The sequence below is a fragment of the Aethalodelphis obliquidens genome, unplaced genomic scaffold (genome assembly GCF_003676395.1).
Source record: "Aethalodelphis obliquidens isolate GAN/ISIS:26980383/991018 unplaced genomic scaffold, ASM367639v1 scaffold85, whole genome shotgun sequence".
Lineage (NCBI taxonomy): Eukaryota > Metazoa > Chordata > Mammalia > Artiodactyla > Delphinidae > Aethalodelphis > Aethalodelphis obliquidens.
In genome coordinates, this window is record NW_020838029.1 from 5,856,058 (window position 1) to 5,874,004 (window position 17,947).

Sequence of the window (17,947 nt, forward strand, 5' to 3'; positions counted from 1 at the left end):
TGAAGTGAATTGAGTCCCCAGTAGGGAAAAACATGCCTGCATGTCTGGGAGACACCTAAATTGTGTATGTCTGAGGAGTGATTGTTACCTAACTATATGAGAAAAGCCTTGGGTTTTCTGAGTGCCCTCAATTGATTAGAAATGTTTTCTTTAGAAGTAATTCCCCAGAAAATGCTTGTGATTTCATTGTCAATGAAACTGTTGGCACTTCTTTTAAAGTGTCTGTTAACTTATGTTAAATTACAGTGGGAATGCATGTGGCCCCCAGATGAATGTATTATGGTTGCACTGTTTTAATAACTAACGATTTGAATAACGATAAGGAAGTGACTAAAAAGTAAACTGCCGCTGCTCTGCTCCTTCCATGAAAATGACCCTTTTCTCCTTCCAGCTTCAACACATGAGACTTCACATCACTTCCTGACCTGAATGCGTGACTCTGCAATCTCAGGACTTGCATAATTAATGGAATGCCGTCCTAAGGTTGTTGAGTTCTGCATTTCTGGGCATTTCATCTTTATGGCAAAGTACCCATTCCCTCACTCCAAAGACTAAGCCTGAAATATTTTTCTTCCTAGGGAAGAATCTTCCTTGTAACTTTATTGTTACAACAGTCAGAGACAGATTGGGGAGGTTTGATAGTTGGGCGATACCTTGCCAATAACCTGACCCTTAGCATGGGGCTCCCTCAAATTTGCAGTGTCCTGGGGATTCCTCCTGTGACTGTCTTGAAGAATCAACACTTTATGTTAATTTCCAGTGACTTAGTTTTCCATTTTCTCTTTTTAACAGGTCCAGTTAAAAACAAGAAAAAGGGTAAGTCAAGCTCCTGATTTTGTAAAATTGCTGTCATGTCTTTTCTAAAATTAGAAGAAAAAATCAAGGGAGAAGGATTTTTATATTCGTTCAATGCTGGATGTCCATTATTTTACTCAATCATGTGTGATCTTCTTGAGTATTGTAGCTTCCAAGGAATAAGAAATATATATCATTTTTCAGTGATGATCCATGAAAGATAGAATTGCTTCCTAGCAACATGTGAAAGTTGTTTTTGCTTTTCTTCCTTGTTCCCTCTTCCATACAATTCATTTTACATCTCTTTCCTTCATTCTTCCTTACTCTTTCCCCTGCCCTTCTCCTTTCTCCTTTTTTCCCCCTCCTTTATCAAATCAGTGGCCAGGTATGAATGAAGTCCTGAGACTGCTTGTAGGGACTAGGTATACTACCTCTTGAGAGATGTCAGTACCCTATTTTTTGGCCTAAAAGCTATCCCTCTCCTATTTCTCAGAGGGTCAGGGAAGGTATTTCTTGCTCTGGGGTTTCAATATCATTTTCTCTGTGATGGAAAAACCTCAGCTGTAGTAGTACCCTGATCATTTAGTCTTTTCCAAGAATCTCCTAGTTGAGTGGATCCATTGTGCCGTTGTTGGGTCTGTAAGTCTCCAGTGTACTTGCAATGGGAATGGCCCACGAGTTTGTACAAGTGCTTGCCTGCCTGAAGAGGAGAAACCAAAGACAGAACAGGTTCCAAAAGACAGGACCAGGGAATGTGGTCCACTCCTTAGGACTAAAAGAACCAACCACGAAACGAGTATTTTAAGTACCTATTTTTTTCTGTGTTCTGACCTGGGAGGAAAATAGAGTGAAATTCATGAGTTTTCATTAAAATGCTCTAAGCGAAATGATTCTGTCTGTTAACATTTCCAGAGCTTTACAGAGTAGATTATCAATCCCAGACTAGGCCCGAAAGACTGGCTTCAGCTGCCTCCTGCCACTTCTCTGAGTACTAGGGTACTCTGGTGGCTTGAGATGCCGTGGACCACATGGGAAACCTGTGTCCCTGTTGTAAAGAAGCTGAAGAATGGCCTGGCCCCTAAGGACATGAGCTGAGCAAAATTGGAAAATAGCCAGAGAACTGGAGTCAGTGAGGAAACCTTTCTTTGTGGAGCCTGGGCATTCACCAAGCTATTCTGTCTTTTAAGAAAGTAAATGTGACTTTTTTAAAAAATAAATTTATTTATTTATTTTTGGCTGTGTTGGGTCTTTGTTGCTGCGCACGGGCTTTCTCTAGTTGCAGCGAGTGGGGGCTACTCTTCGTTGCGGTGCACGGGTTTCTCATTGCGGTGGCTTCTCTTGTTGCAGAGCATGGGCTCTAGGCACGCGGGCTTCAGTAGTTGTGGCTTGCAGGATCTAGAGCGCAGGCTCAGTAGTTGTGGCGCACGGGGCTTAGTTGCTCCGCGGCATGTGGGAACTTCCCGGACCAGGGTTCGAAGCCATGTCCCCTGCATTGGCAGGCGGATTCTTAAACACTGCGCCAAATTTGACTTTCAAGTGTGTAGTTTTCTGTTCTTATCACATCCCTTTAAGACAGAAATTTTAACAAACCTAGAAAGCTCCCCTGGCCTGGACAAGGACACTCTCTGCTCCTAGCACAAGCCCAGGGATGACTTCCTTTATTTCTTGCTTTTTTAAAATAAATTTATTTATTTATTTATTTATTTATTTCTGGCTGCATTGGGTCTTCGTTGCTGCACGCAGGCTTTCTCTAATTGCAGCGAGCGGGGGCTATTCTTCGTTGCAGTGCGTGTACCTCTTATTGCAGTGGCTTCTCTTGTTGCAGAGCATGGGCTCTAGGCATGCGGGCTTCAGTAGCTGTGACACGCAGGCTTCAGTAGTTGTGGCATGCGGGCTCAGTAGTTGTGGTGCACTGGCTTAGTTGCTCCATGGCATGTGGGATCTTCCCGGACCAGGGATCGAACCTGTGTCCCTTGCACTGGCAGGTGGATTCTTAACCACTGCACCACCAGGGAAGTCCCCTTCCTTTCTTTCTTAATAGGTAGACTTGAGAGCACTTTCTAATGACAGCTACTAAGTTTTTTTTCCCCACTCACTCATTCACTAGACAGTGAATAAGCATCTTGTAATTGTCAGGAAGAGAGATACAGAGATGAAGAAAAATGGTTACTGCCCTCCAAAATCTCCCGGTATAGTTGGAGTCATGGAAACACACACAAATAATTGAAGTACAGTATTTTAAAAAGTGCAATTATAGAAGCATGAGCTTCCCATGCTTGGTCCCACATCTCAGAGAAAACATTATCTAACCTAGACTTTGAAGGATGAGGCAAAAAGAAGGGGAAGAATATTCCAGCAAAGAAAACTACATACTGAAATCTCTCAGAGGCATGAAAGAACATGTCATGTCTGGGGGAACAGCAAGTAGGCTAGTGATTTACCCAAATATAGGGCATGTGTGTGGTGGGGAGCAGCACCCATTTGAAGTGTCATCCAAGGGGTGAGCACCGAGAGAACACACTTGCTGGTGGTAATGGAAGGCAGCTTTCTAGGCGAGAAGCTCTGAAATTACAAACTCAAGAGATCCCAGTGCCTCTGGTAGTGACTTGGATCACTGCCCAGCACTGCTACCTTGTATGTGGGCCACTATTGGGAAGAGAATGCACATAGGCTTTAAACATTTGCCTTGGCTGAAAGCGATTTAGAAGCCATTTAATACCGATTTCCATGGACACAGTGAATAGACACATGCCTGAAGAGGTAATTGAGTTGTTCATTTAATTTCCATCCTTTAATGGAATTTTCCCCCTCCCATAACTTTCTCTCCCTCTCTCTCTCTCTCTCTCTCTCTCTCCCCCCCCCCCCCCATCTCTTGCTTTTAGTTCATTCTTTCAACAATTTGAGCTTCACTAAAAGAACGTGTGTATTCTTGCATCTAAGACTACACAGGGTAACTTGATAAGTACAAAAGTCTCTGGGCTTTTGTATCGTGAGGTACTCTGTTAGAGTAAGGAAATCCAGAGAAGGAATACAGTCCTCTAAAGTCATCTTCTTGGTCCAGGGGCCATTTTGTACATGCTCCTCTGTGGGCCAACTTTCTGTAAGGATGCAAGGATGACAAGCACAGTTACTTAAACCTGGTTGCAGAGGAGCAAAGAGGACCAGCTGCAGAACTAGATCCCAGCAGGAGCTTGTTCTCAGATGCCTTCTAGCATTTTCATAAGTGAACATTCTCTGTTTACACTGCAACCATTATTCACTTTCACTGCAGGAGTTTCTGGCTCTAATTCTTCCAAAATTACTTTAACAATCACAGGAGACTCACAATCTTGACACTAAAGTTCACACTACCCACAGAAGCCCCTCTAGCTCAAAAATCACTGTTAGGCCTGGACATTCTGGGACAGAGGACAGCCTACTATGCACCATCCCCTGTGTCTGTGCCACTCAGAGAAGAATGAGAGAGAAGCAGACTTTATAACCAGGCTAGGGAAGTTTCCTGACTGCCAGGGGTACGTCAATCCTCCTTATGGAACCTCAGTCTTGGGAGGAAACTTAGAGAAATCATTGAGGCCAAGCTCCTCGTTTTACCAATGGAGAAACTAAGGCTCAAGGAGAGGAAGGGATTTACCCGAAGTATACATCCGTGGCAGAGCTGAGGCTTACAGCCTTATCTCCTGACTACAGATTCCTTGTTCTCTCCACTACACTAGCCGGAATTGAAACTTGGGCGCTGAATAAGCCTGACTTGGAAGCTGCCCAAATCTGAAGGGAGATGGCTTTCCTGTTCGGCATCTTAAAATTTGCTAGATCTCAAAACTGGGCAGATTCAGTCTTCTGCTGCTAAGTGCAGGGAAAACGCTAAGACTCCTGTCTCTCCGTGAGAGAGAAGCTCTATGGACCTTCCTTACTTTCCTCCCTGGGGAAGGGGCCCCGCAATGACCCTGTTGTTTCATTGCAAATGCAGATGTGGTTAGACATGGACAAGTGACCTCTTGAGTGGCATTGCCATGAGGACTGGGTTTCTTGAGCACGCGGCATTCTTCTTAAAAGAGGACCTGATAAATCAGAACAGGATTCTCCTCCCTGAGAGCCCAGGGAGCCAGGAGGCAGAGTCAGGAAGGAGGTATTTAAATGAGACTTGACAGGGTTATATTTAAAAAGGAAGAAAGAATCACAGGTGAAGACACCATGATGGAGTCTGGGGAAAGGCTCCCATTCCTGAGACTTCCACAAGATTGTGAAAAAGCGGGGAAGGGAGGAAGCAGTCACCCACCTGTGACCACCTGCAGTGCTTGAATTGGACTGCATGGAGCAGAGGAGGTTAAACAGGAGGAACTGGAGGGTTTGGTTCAAAACCACAGTTATGACTCTGTTAACATAGCTACATTCTGGCGGGGATGTGGGAAGGACTGGAATATGGAATAAGAAGGCTGAGACTGCTCTGAAAGGATAGCGAGGAGGAAACGGGGAGGATCTGGTGGCTTGATTAATAATACATTCAAGAATAGGGCCTCTGAGAAAAGACTTTGGGAAGCCAGATTATTTAGCCTATAAAAATAGAGGTTGATAGATGACTTAATGTCTTTGAGCACATGAGGGTTATTGTGTGCATGATGGTAGCTATTCTTCTCTATCTATACAAACAATAGAATAAGAGCTTAAACTGCCACAGGAGGAATTTCAGTTCAATATACAGAAGAACTTCCTAACAGTGAGGGGGTAATAAACATTGGAACATGTTACCAAGGGAGTTTGAAGAATTTCCTTTCCCAGAGATCTTTAAAACTAGGGTTTAGAGGGGTCAGCTGAGAAAGCAAAAACCTGCCTGCTGCTTCCTCCTCAGCTCAGCTCTGTGCTCTCCACTGCCCCTTCTTTCCTTATGGTGCTCGAGCCCTCTCTGTCTCTCTCTCACTCTCTCTCTCTCTCCCCCCCTTCCCTCCCTCGCCCTCCCCTCCCCCACCTCTCATCTCCCAGACTCCTTCCAATCCCACATTCCCACCTCCATCCCAAGCCCAAGTCCCTGTACATCCCGACTCCTATAGGAAACCTTCCTGGAGCCAATATTCTTCCTAAGGTCAGGCCTGGACAATAAATGTGAAAGCCACACTCTTCAACAATAGCCCAGTTCTCAATTCTAAAAAGTGACCCATAGGTCTAGCCACTTGGCAATTCTGATCCTTTGGACTTAGCCGAACTGTAACCTCCTTTTTGAAGCCTTCCCTGACCTCTCCAGCATTTTGTCCCTACCACTAATGCAGCACTTCTACTATCGTGTGACTGTGTCTGTTTCCCCACTAGACTGAGCTCCTTGAGGGCCATTATATCTTCAAACCCAACCTGTAAATGATTATTCATGAAACAGGGTAGGGAGTGTGTGTGTGTGTGTGTGTGTGTGTGTGTGTGTGTGTGTGTGTATGACGTATGATAAAAGTATCCACCTCTTTAAGAGCAGGAACTCCCAGAGGGCCGACTTTGTGTCATTAGAAGGCTGAGGAACTCCTGACAGTACATTCTCAGTCAATAACTACAAATGTAATACCTAATCTTGTCTTTCAGGAAAGAAGGCAGGACCTCCTGGGCCCAATGGCCCCCCAGGACCTCCAGGACCTCCAGGACCCCAAGGACCCCCAGGGATTCCAGGGATTCCTGGAATTCCAGGAACAACTGTTATGGGACCACCTGGCCCTCCAGGTCCTCCTGGTCCTCAAGGACCCCCTGGTCTCCAGGGACCTTCTGGTGAGTTCTTCCATCTCTCCACCCTCCTAGGCTCCTTAAAAGTTCTCTTATAGAGCAAGAGTGGGTGATCCCAAGAGCATTTTCAAATGGTGGTGTACACTGGTGTGCACTATATCCTTCCCCCCACCACATTGCCCATTTGAAGAGCATTTAATCTCTTTGCATCTTTCCCTTTGGGCCCAGAAGGGCATCCAAAAGATATAGATCCAGATCCAAACCTGCCTAATTGAAGTTGACAGGAGTCAGACTACCTGGGCTTAGGTCAGTTGTTATTTCCTTCTCCTATTCCCCTCTTGTATCTTGGGGCTTTACAGAAATGGAGTCTTTACAGCTGATTTCTCTGGGTCTTTACTGCCACAAGACTCAGATTCTTTGACTCATAGTTCAAACAGGGCTAATCCATGTCACCGTGGCCCCAAGAGATGCAGTTAGGGTTTTTCTTCCCATCCAATCTTTCCACAAATATTAATTGAGCACTTTCTATGTGCAAGAGATATATTGATAAGTGGTCCCTGTTCTCGTGGAATTTATGTCCTACAGGAGGAGAGAGACAAGTAAAGAAGCAAGGTATTTACAAATGGCAATGCGCTCTATGAAGGAAATTAATAGAAAGGGAGCAAAAGGTTAAAGAAGCGAGCACCGTCGTCTCGGGGTCACGTGGTGGCAGGAAAACACTCTTCTCTGTCTCCATAGGTGCTCGGTGGTACTTCCCTTAGACCAGCGTTGGTGAGAGGCCAGTTTCCCTGCTGGTTGCTAGGCCCACTGAAGATGCAGGTCGGGAGCAAGTAAGAGAAGGAAGGAGTGTCCTCTCCTACCCCAGTGCCCTGCATCACACCCTGACTCTCCCTCCATTTCTGAGCCCTGGAAAATAACACTCAGACAGGGCTTCACTACAGGGAGCAAAAGCTCAGTGCCACTGGCTGCCTAGGTGAGGAGTAAAGGAAATAGAAAGAGACGCCCTCTGACTGGCCTGTCCTATTTTGCAGGTGCTGCTGATAAAGCTGGAACTCGAGAAAACCAGGTTGGCTGGGAATTGCTCTCTTGCTGGAGAGGAGGGAAGACCACAGGCTAGAGCCACCCTTGAGTTTGCTCCCTATTCAATTTGCTGAGGCTTTATCTTGTGAGGAGACCCTGGAGGTTCTGAGGTTCTTCATTCACAGCCTCCTCCATCTCTATGAATAGAAAAGCTTTGCCTCAGGGCCTGCCTTTAGCAAGGGAACTGAGTCTTGTCATGGCCATTTTTCCCCATTCCCCAGGAGACAGAGGGTCACCATTGCCAAACCCAATAGTCAGCTGCCAGTCAGGCCTATTCACCTGGATCTCTGCCTCCCCGGCCACCCCAGACACCTTGTCGGCCCTCAGACCACCTGACATCAGCAGCTTAGAAGTTTAAGAGTATGTCCTTGAAAATCAGCCAACCAGCTCTGGGTCAAGCCCAGCCTAGACTTCTGCCTTCACGGCCTGAAGGACTCCTCCCTAGTCTCTGAGCTTCCTGATCCGTCTCTACTGGCAGGTTCCGCCGCCTCGCCTTGTCTCATCTCAGCCTCCCTCACTACAGCTGTTTGGTCACGGCGATCAATCTACACAGTTGCACGGTGCTTGACGGCTTGCAGGGCATTTTATATTCATCACCTCAGTTGATCTTCAGACATCCCTGTGAGAGAGGTCAGACAGAGATTCTCATGATCCCCATTTCACAGTTAGCGAAATGAGGCTCAGAAGCATAACATTTGGCCGAGGTCACACAGCTATGAAGTGGCAGAGCTACAAAATCATATTACCCTCTAGTAGAAATGTGGCCACTCGCATCCCAAGAAAGGGGAGAGGGATCAGAATTGGGATACAAATGAAGACTAGAAACCAGAGGTGGAATCCTGGCAACTGGTGGCTGAGCAAGCAGCCATTTCTCACAGTGACTACTCTCTCTGTCCTTCTTATCCTCCCAGCCAGCCGTGGTGCATCTACAGGGCCAAGGGTCAGCAATCCAAGTCAAGAATGGTAAGAGTCAAAGTAGGCTCTCTCCCTAAGGAGAGTTTCTCCTCCCCTTACCCCCAGCCTTGTTCCTCCCAGGCCCCTGAGGTACCCTTGACATTAGGGGCCATTCTCTACTCCATTTTGCCCTCTGCTGGCTGTCCTGAGTAATTGCTTGCCCTAAGGTTGCTACAAATTGCATTTAGAATCGCTGATGAGGAAGCTGAAAGGGACTTGAGACATTGTCTAAACCAGGGATTCTTGGGAGGTGGAGGCTGAATCAGAGTCACCGTTGGGGATATGTGTAGTTTTATCACCATTTTCACAATACAAATTAGAGAAAGTAGAACGACATAAAATCGAATCTTCTTGTCTGATGGGTCTACACAGAAAATGGGTGGAGGAGGCATTTCTCTCAGGGAAGTGGGGGGCATGTTGAGATGCTAGTGTCTATGAAAAAGGGGGGTGGATTTCAGGAGGTTAGAAACCCTAATTTAGTGTAATCCCTGCATTTAAAAGGTGGGGAAACAGAGTGCCAGACAAATTGGACAACACCATACTAAATCTACTGCCTTATATCTGTATGGTACTTTAGAGTTTTCAACATACTTTCTTTGTCTTTGATTTGATTTGATCCTCACGACAAAGGTAGGCATTAGCTCCTTTTTACAGAGACAGAAACTGAAGCTCAGAGAAGTTAATTAACTGGCCCAAGGTTTCCGTTAAGTGTAGGAGCTGGGATTCAAAACCACATCTGTTTGACTCTCTCCACCGCACTATGCCACTTCAGAGATGTGTGTGTATACTCCACTGAATGATTAGCTTCATTTTCTTCCTCAAAGAGACATGAACGTTCATTAAAGAACGGCGCTTTGAAATAATGTCCGGTCCCCAGGGTGCACAAAGCCTAAAATGCGTGAACCCCCAGGAGCCTCGGGAAGCAGCAAGCCAGCCAAGATGCCAGACGCTTACTGGGAGGGGCTGTGAGTACAGAAACAGTAAATGAAGGTTCAGAAACCTGCTGCATGGGGACAGCTTCTAAGAGCCCAGTCAGTCCTGAACTGGCTGTGCTCTGCTTCCTTAATGATCGGGCTTGGCTACATCCTGGAGTGCCACCAGAATGCCTGACTCAATCACCTCAGAAATATAAGTAGGAACAGAATGGCACCAAAACCTAAGCAGTCCTGCTGGGACCAAGTACCTTGGGCCCCAGGGCCCTGGATGGGCCATGATCACCATCTGTCCAGAGAAGGGTGAGACAGGCAGGAAATAGATTTGTTTGGGTGTCTCGATGGGTGGCCTCAATGTTATGCCAGAAGCTACTGATTTTGCTCCCACCACATAACAAGACTGGTTCCAACCCTTCTGGGCCAATCCCTAGTAGTATATGCTGATCTTTAGTTCCAACAGAAGCAAGAGTGAGAGCATCAGGGCTTCCCTGGTGGCTCAGTGGTTAAAAATCCGCCTGCCAATGCAGGGGACACGGGTTCGAGCCCTGGTCCGGGAAGATCCCACATGCTGTGGAGCAACTAAGCCCGTGCGCCACAACTGCTGAAGCCTGTGTGCCTAGAGCCCGTGCTCTGCAACAAGAGAAGCCACCGCAATGAGAAGCCCATGCACCGCAACACAAAAAACAGTAGCCCCCGCTCGCCGCAACTAGAGAAAGCTCGCGCGCAGCAACAAAGACCCAACACAGCCAAAACTAAATAAATTAAAATTTAAAATAAAGAGTGAGGGCATCAGGGGTAGCAAGATACCATGCAGAGCCGTCCTCCGTGAGGGGCAGAGCCAGGGCATCTCCTCCAAACTCCTATCCCATCTGCTTATCACCTTAAGGGAAGACGGGCACCTTTTCTAGAAGGCCAGTTTCCTTACACCTCAGAAAGGCAGACCTCCTGAGACTAGCCAAGGATGGACTTTCAAAACATATTTTCTCGAATGAAGAATGGATGGTTTTGAGGCTAGAAGGCTCCTTAGGCCTGGACTCCCTCCTCTTGAGGTGGGAAGGAACATCCCCCTTGCTGCAGGATGGAAAGGGAAGCTTTTCCTCCTCCCTCACATGCCAGCCCCCACCGTCCAGCCAAGGTGGAGTGACTGACCCTCCACCCCATATGGTGTATTACTGAGAGACATGCTTTGCTGGGGTGCCTCAGTGCCCAGACACCCTCTCCATCCCTTTGGTTGGTTCTAGTGCTGCGTTGCGGTCTATCCCTCACTCTCGTAAGGATCCCTCTCCCCTACCGGGCTTTATTACTGGTGGTCACTTGCTCCGGCTGCCATGAAGTCTGACTCACACCTGATCCCTAAGGTTCTCCGGGTAGACAGTTCCTTGGGCTGAGTGGTTTCCTGGGGGCCCAGCGAGGCTTTCCAGAAAGGAGTGGGTGTGGAGGTACTATAGAAAGGAATCTCTTAAGGGCAAGGAGAAAACCCATGAACCTGTAAGACAGGAGAGGGATTCAGGAGCTATAGCTGGTGAGATGAAATGGAATAATAAGACCTAGCCTGCCCCTCAGTGTCTGGATTTTGCCTGTGCAGGCCCCAGAACAACAAAGAAAATAGGGCAGCGTGCCCGCCCTCTTCTTACCTCCCCCCCAATTCCAGCTAGAAGATGTTGGTTAAATATCGTTCCAGACAGAGGGGTCAGGAAAGGAGAGAAGAAGAAGGACAGGCAGACCCCACGGGCCTGAGGCAGGCCTAGCTGCCACTTTACAAACAGACTGCTTTCTCTGCTTCCAGATGCTGTTCTTAAAGCTTGGCATCCTGGGCTATCCAGGTTGTATTGGGATGGGGCTGGGGGTTGTGTATGGCTTGATATTTCTTGTGTTTATTGCCCAGATAGTTCTGACATGTACTGAGTGACTGCCCTTCTCTCATACTGAGATCTTTCAGGTGGAGTGCTCAATGATTGGTCTCGGATCACCATGAACCCCAAGGTGTTTAAGCTACACCCCCGCAGTGGGGAGTTGGAGGTACTGGTGGACGGCACCTACTTCATCTATAGTCAGGTAGAAGTGAGTACGGTCTCAGGCCTAACTCTTCTTATATCCAGAATGCAGATCTCGTGCAGGCCACAGGGGGGCACTGTGGAGCCAGCCCAGCCCAGCCAATGGCTAACGTCCTGCTTTGGGAGGGAAGGGAGGGGAGCGGGGAGGGCGCACTGGGAGGGAGTTGAAAAGAGGGAGGAAAGAGAGAGGGGGCTGTCTGGGGTTTTTTCCTAGCCAGATATGACTGAAAAACTGAAAAGAGGCCCATCCCACGCCCTGCCATCTGATTCCCTCCTACGGAGCCCCAGGCCCTAGTTTCCCCACTGAGTTGTTTGGTTCTACTGCCAAACTTGAACTCTGCCTTAGTATATATTCTTTGCAAGTCAGTTCCAGGGCTGCTGAGGACCCCTTCCTCCCACACTACTGGCTTTATAATGAAGACTGAGAGTGCCCCTCCGGACCTTCTCTCCACCTCAAAAAGATTTCTGTCTTTCCTCCTTCTTTCTCCCATTTGTTTCTCTACCTTTCTGCTTCTCTGTCATTCTTGCCTTCCCCTGCTGTCGTTCTCCAAGCCCTTTTCGCCCTCTGTTTTTGTCCTCGTCCTGGCCCAGGGCCCACTCCCCAGGTCAACCAATGCCCATCCACTTCCACCCCTGTTGTTTGTCTCCAATGGGGTGGCTCCTCAGAGCGAGCGGTGGGCGAGCCTTGAGGCCGGGGCTTCTGAGGGGCGGGCAGCAAGCAGGTGGATGGACAGAAGGACGCTGGAGCCGGCAGAAGGGTCTCCCAGGAGAGTGGCCGGAGAAGGTGGGTTCGCGAGCATTTGCTGAGCCTACTGAGCATCTTGGCACAGCTTGGGTCCTGACCCAAGAAACTGTATGGCGTCTGAATACACTGCAGCCTCCTGAACAGGCTGTGGTGGGAACAGCCTTCCACAAAGTGAGTTAGGGCAACAGATGAGTGTCCCAGTCCCCAGGGGTATGATCCCAACGTCCTAAGTGCCATTTGGTGGGGGTGGGGATCAAAGCTGGGAGTGGGGTGTGAAGGATAAGGGTAGTGAAGAAGAGAAAAATTAATTTTCTGGGCCTGGTATAGAACTGGGAGTGGCCTCAGGCCTTGTACCCCACGCAAACTGGGAAAATGCCCTGGACATCATGCCACTGAACACAGCTTAGCACTTCCTTCTGGCCACGAAGTTAGTTTTGCCCTTCCACATTCTTTATCTCATTTGTGATGGATAGTTCTCCATCCCTCTGCATCTGTTTCCTCAATCATCAGACGAGAGCGCCAAGGGGCACTGGGAGAATCAGTGAGAGAAATTCAGCCGCAGGGGAGCAGGGTGTAAGCGGAGAGAACTGAAGAACTCGCAGATTTTTCCTGTGCCCTCCCTGGGGAATCAGTAACTGCTAAGTTTATCTACAAATGGTCCCTGGGGCTGGAAATTGGAAATTGATTCGCCTTCGTTTGTGTCTGTAGCACTGATCCAGCACCTAATGTGTGCCGAGAACTGTGCTGGAGGGCAGGGGGCAGGGAGGGGGCGCTGGGGGAGGTAAAGGGGTGAATGAGGCATGGTTCTGGCTCTTGCAGAGTCTCCCACCCGTGTGCTGTTGAAAGAGGTTTGCTTAACCCCCTGAGCCCAGTGGAGGGGAGGCAGGACAGCGAATAAGCCTGTCGCCCCGCCCGTCCTGCTGGCCGGCTAGCGTGCCTTCAAGAGGTGCAGTGGCAGCTCGCGTGAGCAGGTCGCGTCTGCTGGTCACCGGGGAGGGCCCACCCTCTCCTTCCGCTCGCCCCCAATCCCTTCTCGTTGCCTCTCCCCCAGGTATACTACATCAACTTCACTGACTTTGCCAGCTATGAGGTGGTGGTGGACGAGAAGCCCTTCCTGCAGTGCACCCGCAGCATCGAGACAGGCAAAACCAACTACAACACGTGTTACACGGCGGGCGTCTGCCTTCTCAAAGCGCGGCAGAAGATCGCCGTGAAGATGGTGCACGCCGACATCTCCATCAACATGAGCAAGCACACCACCTTCTTCGGGGCCATCAGGCTGGGCGAGGCCCCTGCATCCTAGATTTCCCCCCCCAATCCCGTTTTGCCCCTGCCCGTGCTCCTACCCCAGGTTAGGGAGCCGGGACTTCCAGAACCTAAGTGCTGCTGTGGAGTGAGGTGTGTGGGTGTAGCAGCCACAGAGAAAAATGCCCTAGTGCTATTTATTCCCCGGTGACTTCAGGATGACAAGGTCTGCTTGACTTTCCAGAATGACCTTGAGTGAACAGGACATGAAGCAGAACCTTCCTCCTTGGCTCCGTGTTGACTGCTTCCGGCATGACTCTTCAACCTCGAGGTCCCGGGTGTCATTTTGTTGCACTAAAGTGAGGGGCTCAGGCAGCAGGCGAGAATTAGCAAAGGTGCAGCCCAGACTGTGGGGCAAGCCTCTGACCCCGAAGGGCGGGGCGGGGGCGGGGCAGGAGGGGAGCATTGCAACCTAAAGAGAGGGGCAGGGAGGGAAAGGCAGGTGCTTGTGGCAGAGCCCAGGGGAGAAACCTGCCAGATGGTTTTCCCACTCTCACTGAGCCGCGTCCCGGCAGCTGGCAGGGCTTTGAGGACAGGAGGTTTGCTTTTCCTTGGAGCAATTGCAGGGCATGGCCAGAAACCTGCCTGCATAAGAAACAGAGGCCGTGCTTGGGGCCACATGTCTTTCACTTTGTTTACAGCTGTGCTCCAAGCTCAGAAGACTCCTTGGGTCCCCCCGCAATTGTCCCCTTCCCAACCTGGCGAGAACCTCCGTTTTCTTCCTCCCCAGAGCCTACCTCTGTCTGAGACAGGTGCCTATCCTGGGACCTGGGTTTATGTGAGTCTGGGATACTCTTTAGATTACCTGGGCACAAAGGAAATTTTCCATTTATTAAGCAACACAAATATTCATCTAGTCGAGTCATGTCTGGGGGCAAAGGGTTGGACTGGATGACCTCCAGAAGTTCCTTCAAATTCTAATATTTAGGCAGCTGCCAGGCTAGCCTGCTAACATTCCCAAACCCTAGACTGACCCTGGGCCTCGGCAAGACAGAGCTTTTCTACCTGACCTGGAAAGGGTAAGAGCTGAGGCTAGGACAGGGTTTTCTTCAAGTGTGTTGCAACCCAAGTGGTCATTAGCCCAGGCCTTGTCCGAAAGGACAGCAGCTGATGCCCTACTAACCACATTCCCCTTTCTTCTCTCTGGCTCCGGAAAACCACAGCACAGCAGAGTCACCATAGACTCCAGGGCTGCTCCCCTGAATCCAGGCTCAGCAGGAGGCAGCGTCTAGGCACGGGGCAGGGCTCTGCCCTCTAGTCAGGCCCAAAGACACCTGCCTCCACAACCCCAAGCTTCCCATCGAATCATATGACAAGATCATTCAAGGGCCTTATTTCTAACTGCGTGGGCCCAGTCTAGGTGCTGAGTCTAACCCAAAGCTGGGAGGGCCAGTCTTGTAGAATCTGCTACTCTTACTCCTGAAACGTTTCCTTTTGAGGAGAGAGGGAATAAGCTCCTTCAGGCAGCTGAAATCCACCAAGAACAAGAGGTACTCATTTCTCTGCTGTGCCTTCCCTTTCTAAGCAAATACACTGCTTGACCCTTCAAGGGTCAGGGCTAGAGGGGGTGAGCTACGCCACCATCGTCTGGCTGCTAGTGATAGCCTTGCCACCCCAGCTGGGGCAAACTTGAGGCATGTGTTTGGCCCTAGCTCCTAGAAAGTGCCTTAGACAGTCCTCAGTTATAGCAGGATCTGATGAGAACGTCTCCTTAAAGTCTGTAAAGTGCTTTCTCTCGTATCTCCTTTGATAATATTACCAATCCCATTGTTTAGACGAGGCTCAGAGAGGTTAAGTGCTTTGACCAGCTTAAGTCACAAACCTGGGGCTTTCAACCAGGTCTGATTACAAAGCTATTCTGTTCTGCCCCAGCATTGTGTTGAATTTGGAATCTAGAGAGAACCAATAAAAATGGTAATATGGAGCTCAAATCCTTGAGGGACCTAGGGAGAAACCCAAAGAGGCTAGTTTTCATTCCTTGATGGTAACGCCTCTTCTCTTGGCTGCCAGGGGCTCTGGGGCAAAAGAGTAGGCAATTTCTTTGGAAAATACCCATCAACCTTAGAGCTCTTGTGTTCAGAAGAATCCCCTTGGTACCATGTCCAAGCAGCAGGCCTCCAGTACCCACAGAATGGATGCCCCTCATGTTCTTTCATCCACCCAATAAACCAACCAACCACTGTGTATGGAGCCCCAACTGTGGACAAGGACCTCCTCTGGTTACCCTCCAGCCAGGTTATAGGAACTAGCCACTTCCTGCAGCTACTAAGTGACTCCTTATCTCTTTCTGCCATACCACAAAGACCTCTGTACTACCAGGATCTCTCAGGGATGCAGGGAAGACCTGAGAGAGGTCTGGTTCTAAAGCCAAAAAGGTGTGAGATGAAGGAAGGAAAAGGCTTCTTAATTGTTCCCCTAAAGGAACATTCTGACATCCACCCTATTCTCCGGATATGGAGGGGATTAGAGGGGAAGTAGGATTCGCACAGGACTCCTTTATTCATTGCCACCCCTCAAAAGGAACCCTGGAGGGAGAGGGGTGATGAGGGAAGCAAGAAGTAGCCCTGTTGCTGCAAAGTTATTGAAGCAGTTTACTCTTGAGAGAATGTGGAACTAGATTCACACCTTGGAATTACACAGATGTGGCTTTTCCAGAAGGCCAAAGCTAGCATAGAGAATGGGATGAGGGCATTTGTGAGCAAGTGGACGACAGGTTTGAAGGAGAATTGCATGGCGGGGGCTTTGCCAGCTGCTTCGGCTTCAACAGCCAAAGCTGACACAAAAGGCAGCTATGGAGGGCTGTTCAGCTACTGGTTCCTCAGAAACTGTTGTCTTTGCCTTATTTTCCCCTTCATCCACCCTGAGCCAAATTTCTTTTGATGAGCAGTAAAGGGCTAGGGACCCTGGAGGTGAACAAAGACTTTGAGCCACGTGTGAGTATGTGTGTTTTATGTAACTTGTGGTGGATGCAAATAGATTCAGAGTTTGAGAGGCCCTTAGAGGGAGTCTAGCCCAACCTACGTTCTACCCCATGTTACTCATGTGGAAACTGAGGCCCAGAGACGGAAGGCGAGCAGCCCGAGGTGAAGGAGCCCCAACCTCCAGGCTCAGCAGGGTGAGGGGGGAACAGTCCATGTCCCACACAACCCCCTTATTTCTACCACCCACAGACTCGAGGCTGGAAGTTCTTGGCCCCCATCAGGAGCCCAGCCAGGCGGGGAAAGATAGCCACAGCTTTGGCCAGAGTGCTTCCATCCCCAGGGCACTCTCCCAGCTTCTGCCTCTGGATGGAAGGCTCCAGATGGGCCCAACACCACAGAGTCCTGAGGCCACTCTGGCGCTGCCTCAGGTGCCGTCCCTGCCTGGAGGCTTCCCTAGGCCATGTGAGCACAAAGATGGAACTGGAGGTTTTTTTTTTTTTGGTAATCCTTTTCAGGGCTCTCTCCAAGTAGAGTTGGGGTATGTCATTTCTTTAGTCAAAAAGCTTCCAGCTGGGGTGTGGGGGGTGGGCTTTGTGGTGAGGATGGCCTGAAGCAGGCCCAGTGCTGCTTTGGGGGTCAGCATTCAGTGTGAGATACTGTGTATATAAACTATACATAATGTATATAAACTGGGATGTAAGTTTGTGTAAATTAATGGTTTATTCTTTGCAAATAAAGCTTTTTCCCCTTGTTCTTAAGATAGCTTAAGCACTTCCTACCTGCTAGGTGCTGCTTCTTTTTTTTTTGCTGTTGTTCTGGTGGTGGTGCTGGCGGTTGGCCGTGCCCTGTGGCTTGGGGGATCTTAGTTCCCCGACCAGGACTGAACCTGTACCCTCAGCAGGGAAAGCCCAGAATCCTAACCACTGGACCGTGAAGGAATTCCCACTAGGTGTTTCTTTGACACCACACATGAGCTTGGGGAAGGACCGAGGCACCCATTTCAGAAGGGGCAGCAGGAAGAAGGTGGTCTGAATTTCCTGTCAGAACATCCCGCATCTTCTCTGCGCCCCAGCTCACACACACCCATCCCCATCACCTAGGTCTTTTCCTGTAACCGCATGTCTGACAGGCTAGAGGTCCTGCAAAAAGGAACATTGTCCTGAGGCAAAGACACAGCAGGGAGTCACCCTCAGCTTGAGACCGTAGCATCTATAACATTCTTCAGGCCTCAGCCTAAAACAGCTTTGGTAGATCCAGCCTCCAGCTCCCCATGATGTATCGTCCCATTTTGCAGATGAGGGGACCAACATTAAAGAGTTTAAGTAGCTCCCCCAAGGTCACCCAACTAGAACGGTTACTTAAACTTTCAAACAACTGTTGACAAGATCCTACACTGTAAACTTCCTTTTTTAAAAAATAGATTAGGGATTTCCTTGGCAGTCCAGTGGTTAATTCCCCATGCTTCCA

The 17,947-nt window shown here is 49.1% G+C and overlaps 1 protein-coding gene across 1 annotated transcript; it reads left to right on the plus strand.

Moving 5' to 3' along the window:
• The first annotated feature begins 527 nt into the window (after nt 1-527).
• LOC113613117 (ectodysplasin-A-like) lies at nt 528-17,295 on the plus strand. Its single transcript, XM_027093576.1, has 6 exons — nt 528-816; nt 6,355-6,534; nt 7,521-7,555; nt 8,481-8,532; nt 11,395-11,516; nt 13,306-17,295. The coding sequence occupies exons 1-6, from the start codon at nt 678-680 to the stop codon at nt 13,555-13,557; spliced, it is 780 nt and encodes a 259-aa protein (XP_026949377.1). The 5' UTR covers nt 528-677; the 3' UTR covers nt 13,558-17,295.
• The last annotated feature ends 652 nt before the right edge of the window (nt 17,296-17,947 follow it).

Coding starts and splice junctions, on each gene's coding strand:
- LOC113613117 (XM_027093576.1), top strand. CDS start 678: ATGGGGCTCCCTCAAATTTGCAGTGTCCTGGGGATTCCTCCTGTGACT. Junction 6,535..7,520: donor TGGTCTCCAGGGACCTTCTG/GTGAGTTCTTCC, acceptor CCTATTTTGCAG/GTGCTGCTGATAAAGCTGGA. Junction 11,517..13,305: donor TCATCTATAGTCAGGTAGAA/GTGAGTACGGTC, acceptor CCTCTCCCCCAG/GTATACTACATCAACTTCAC.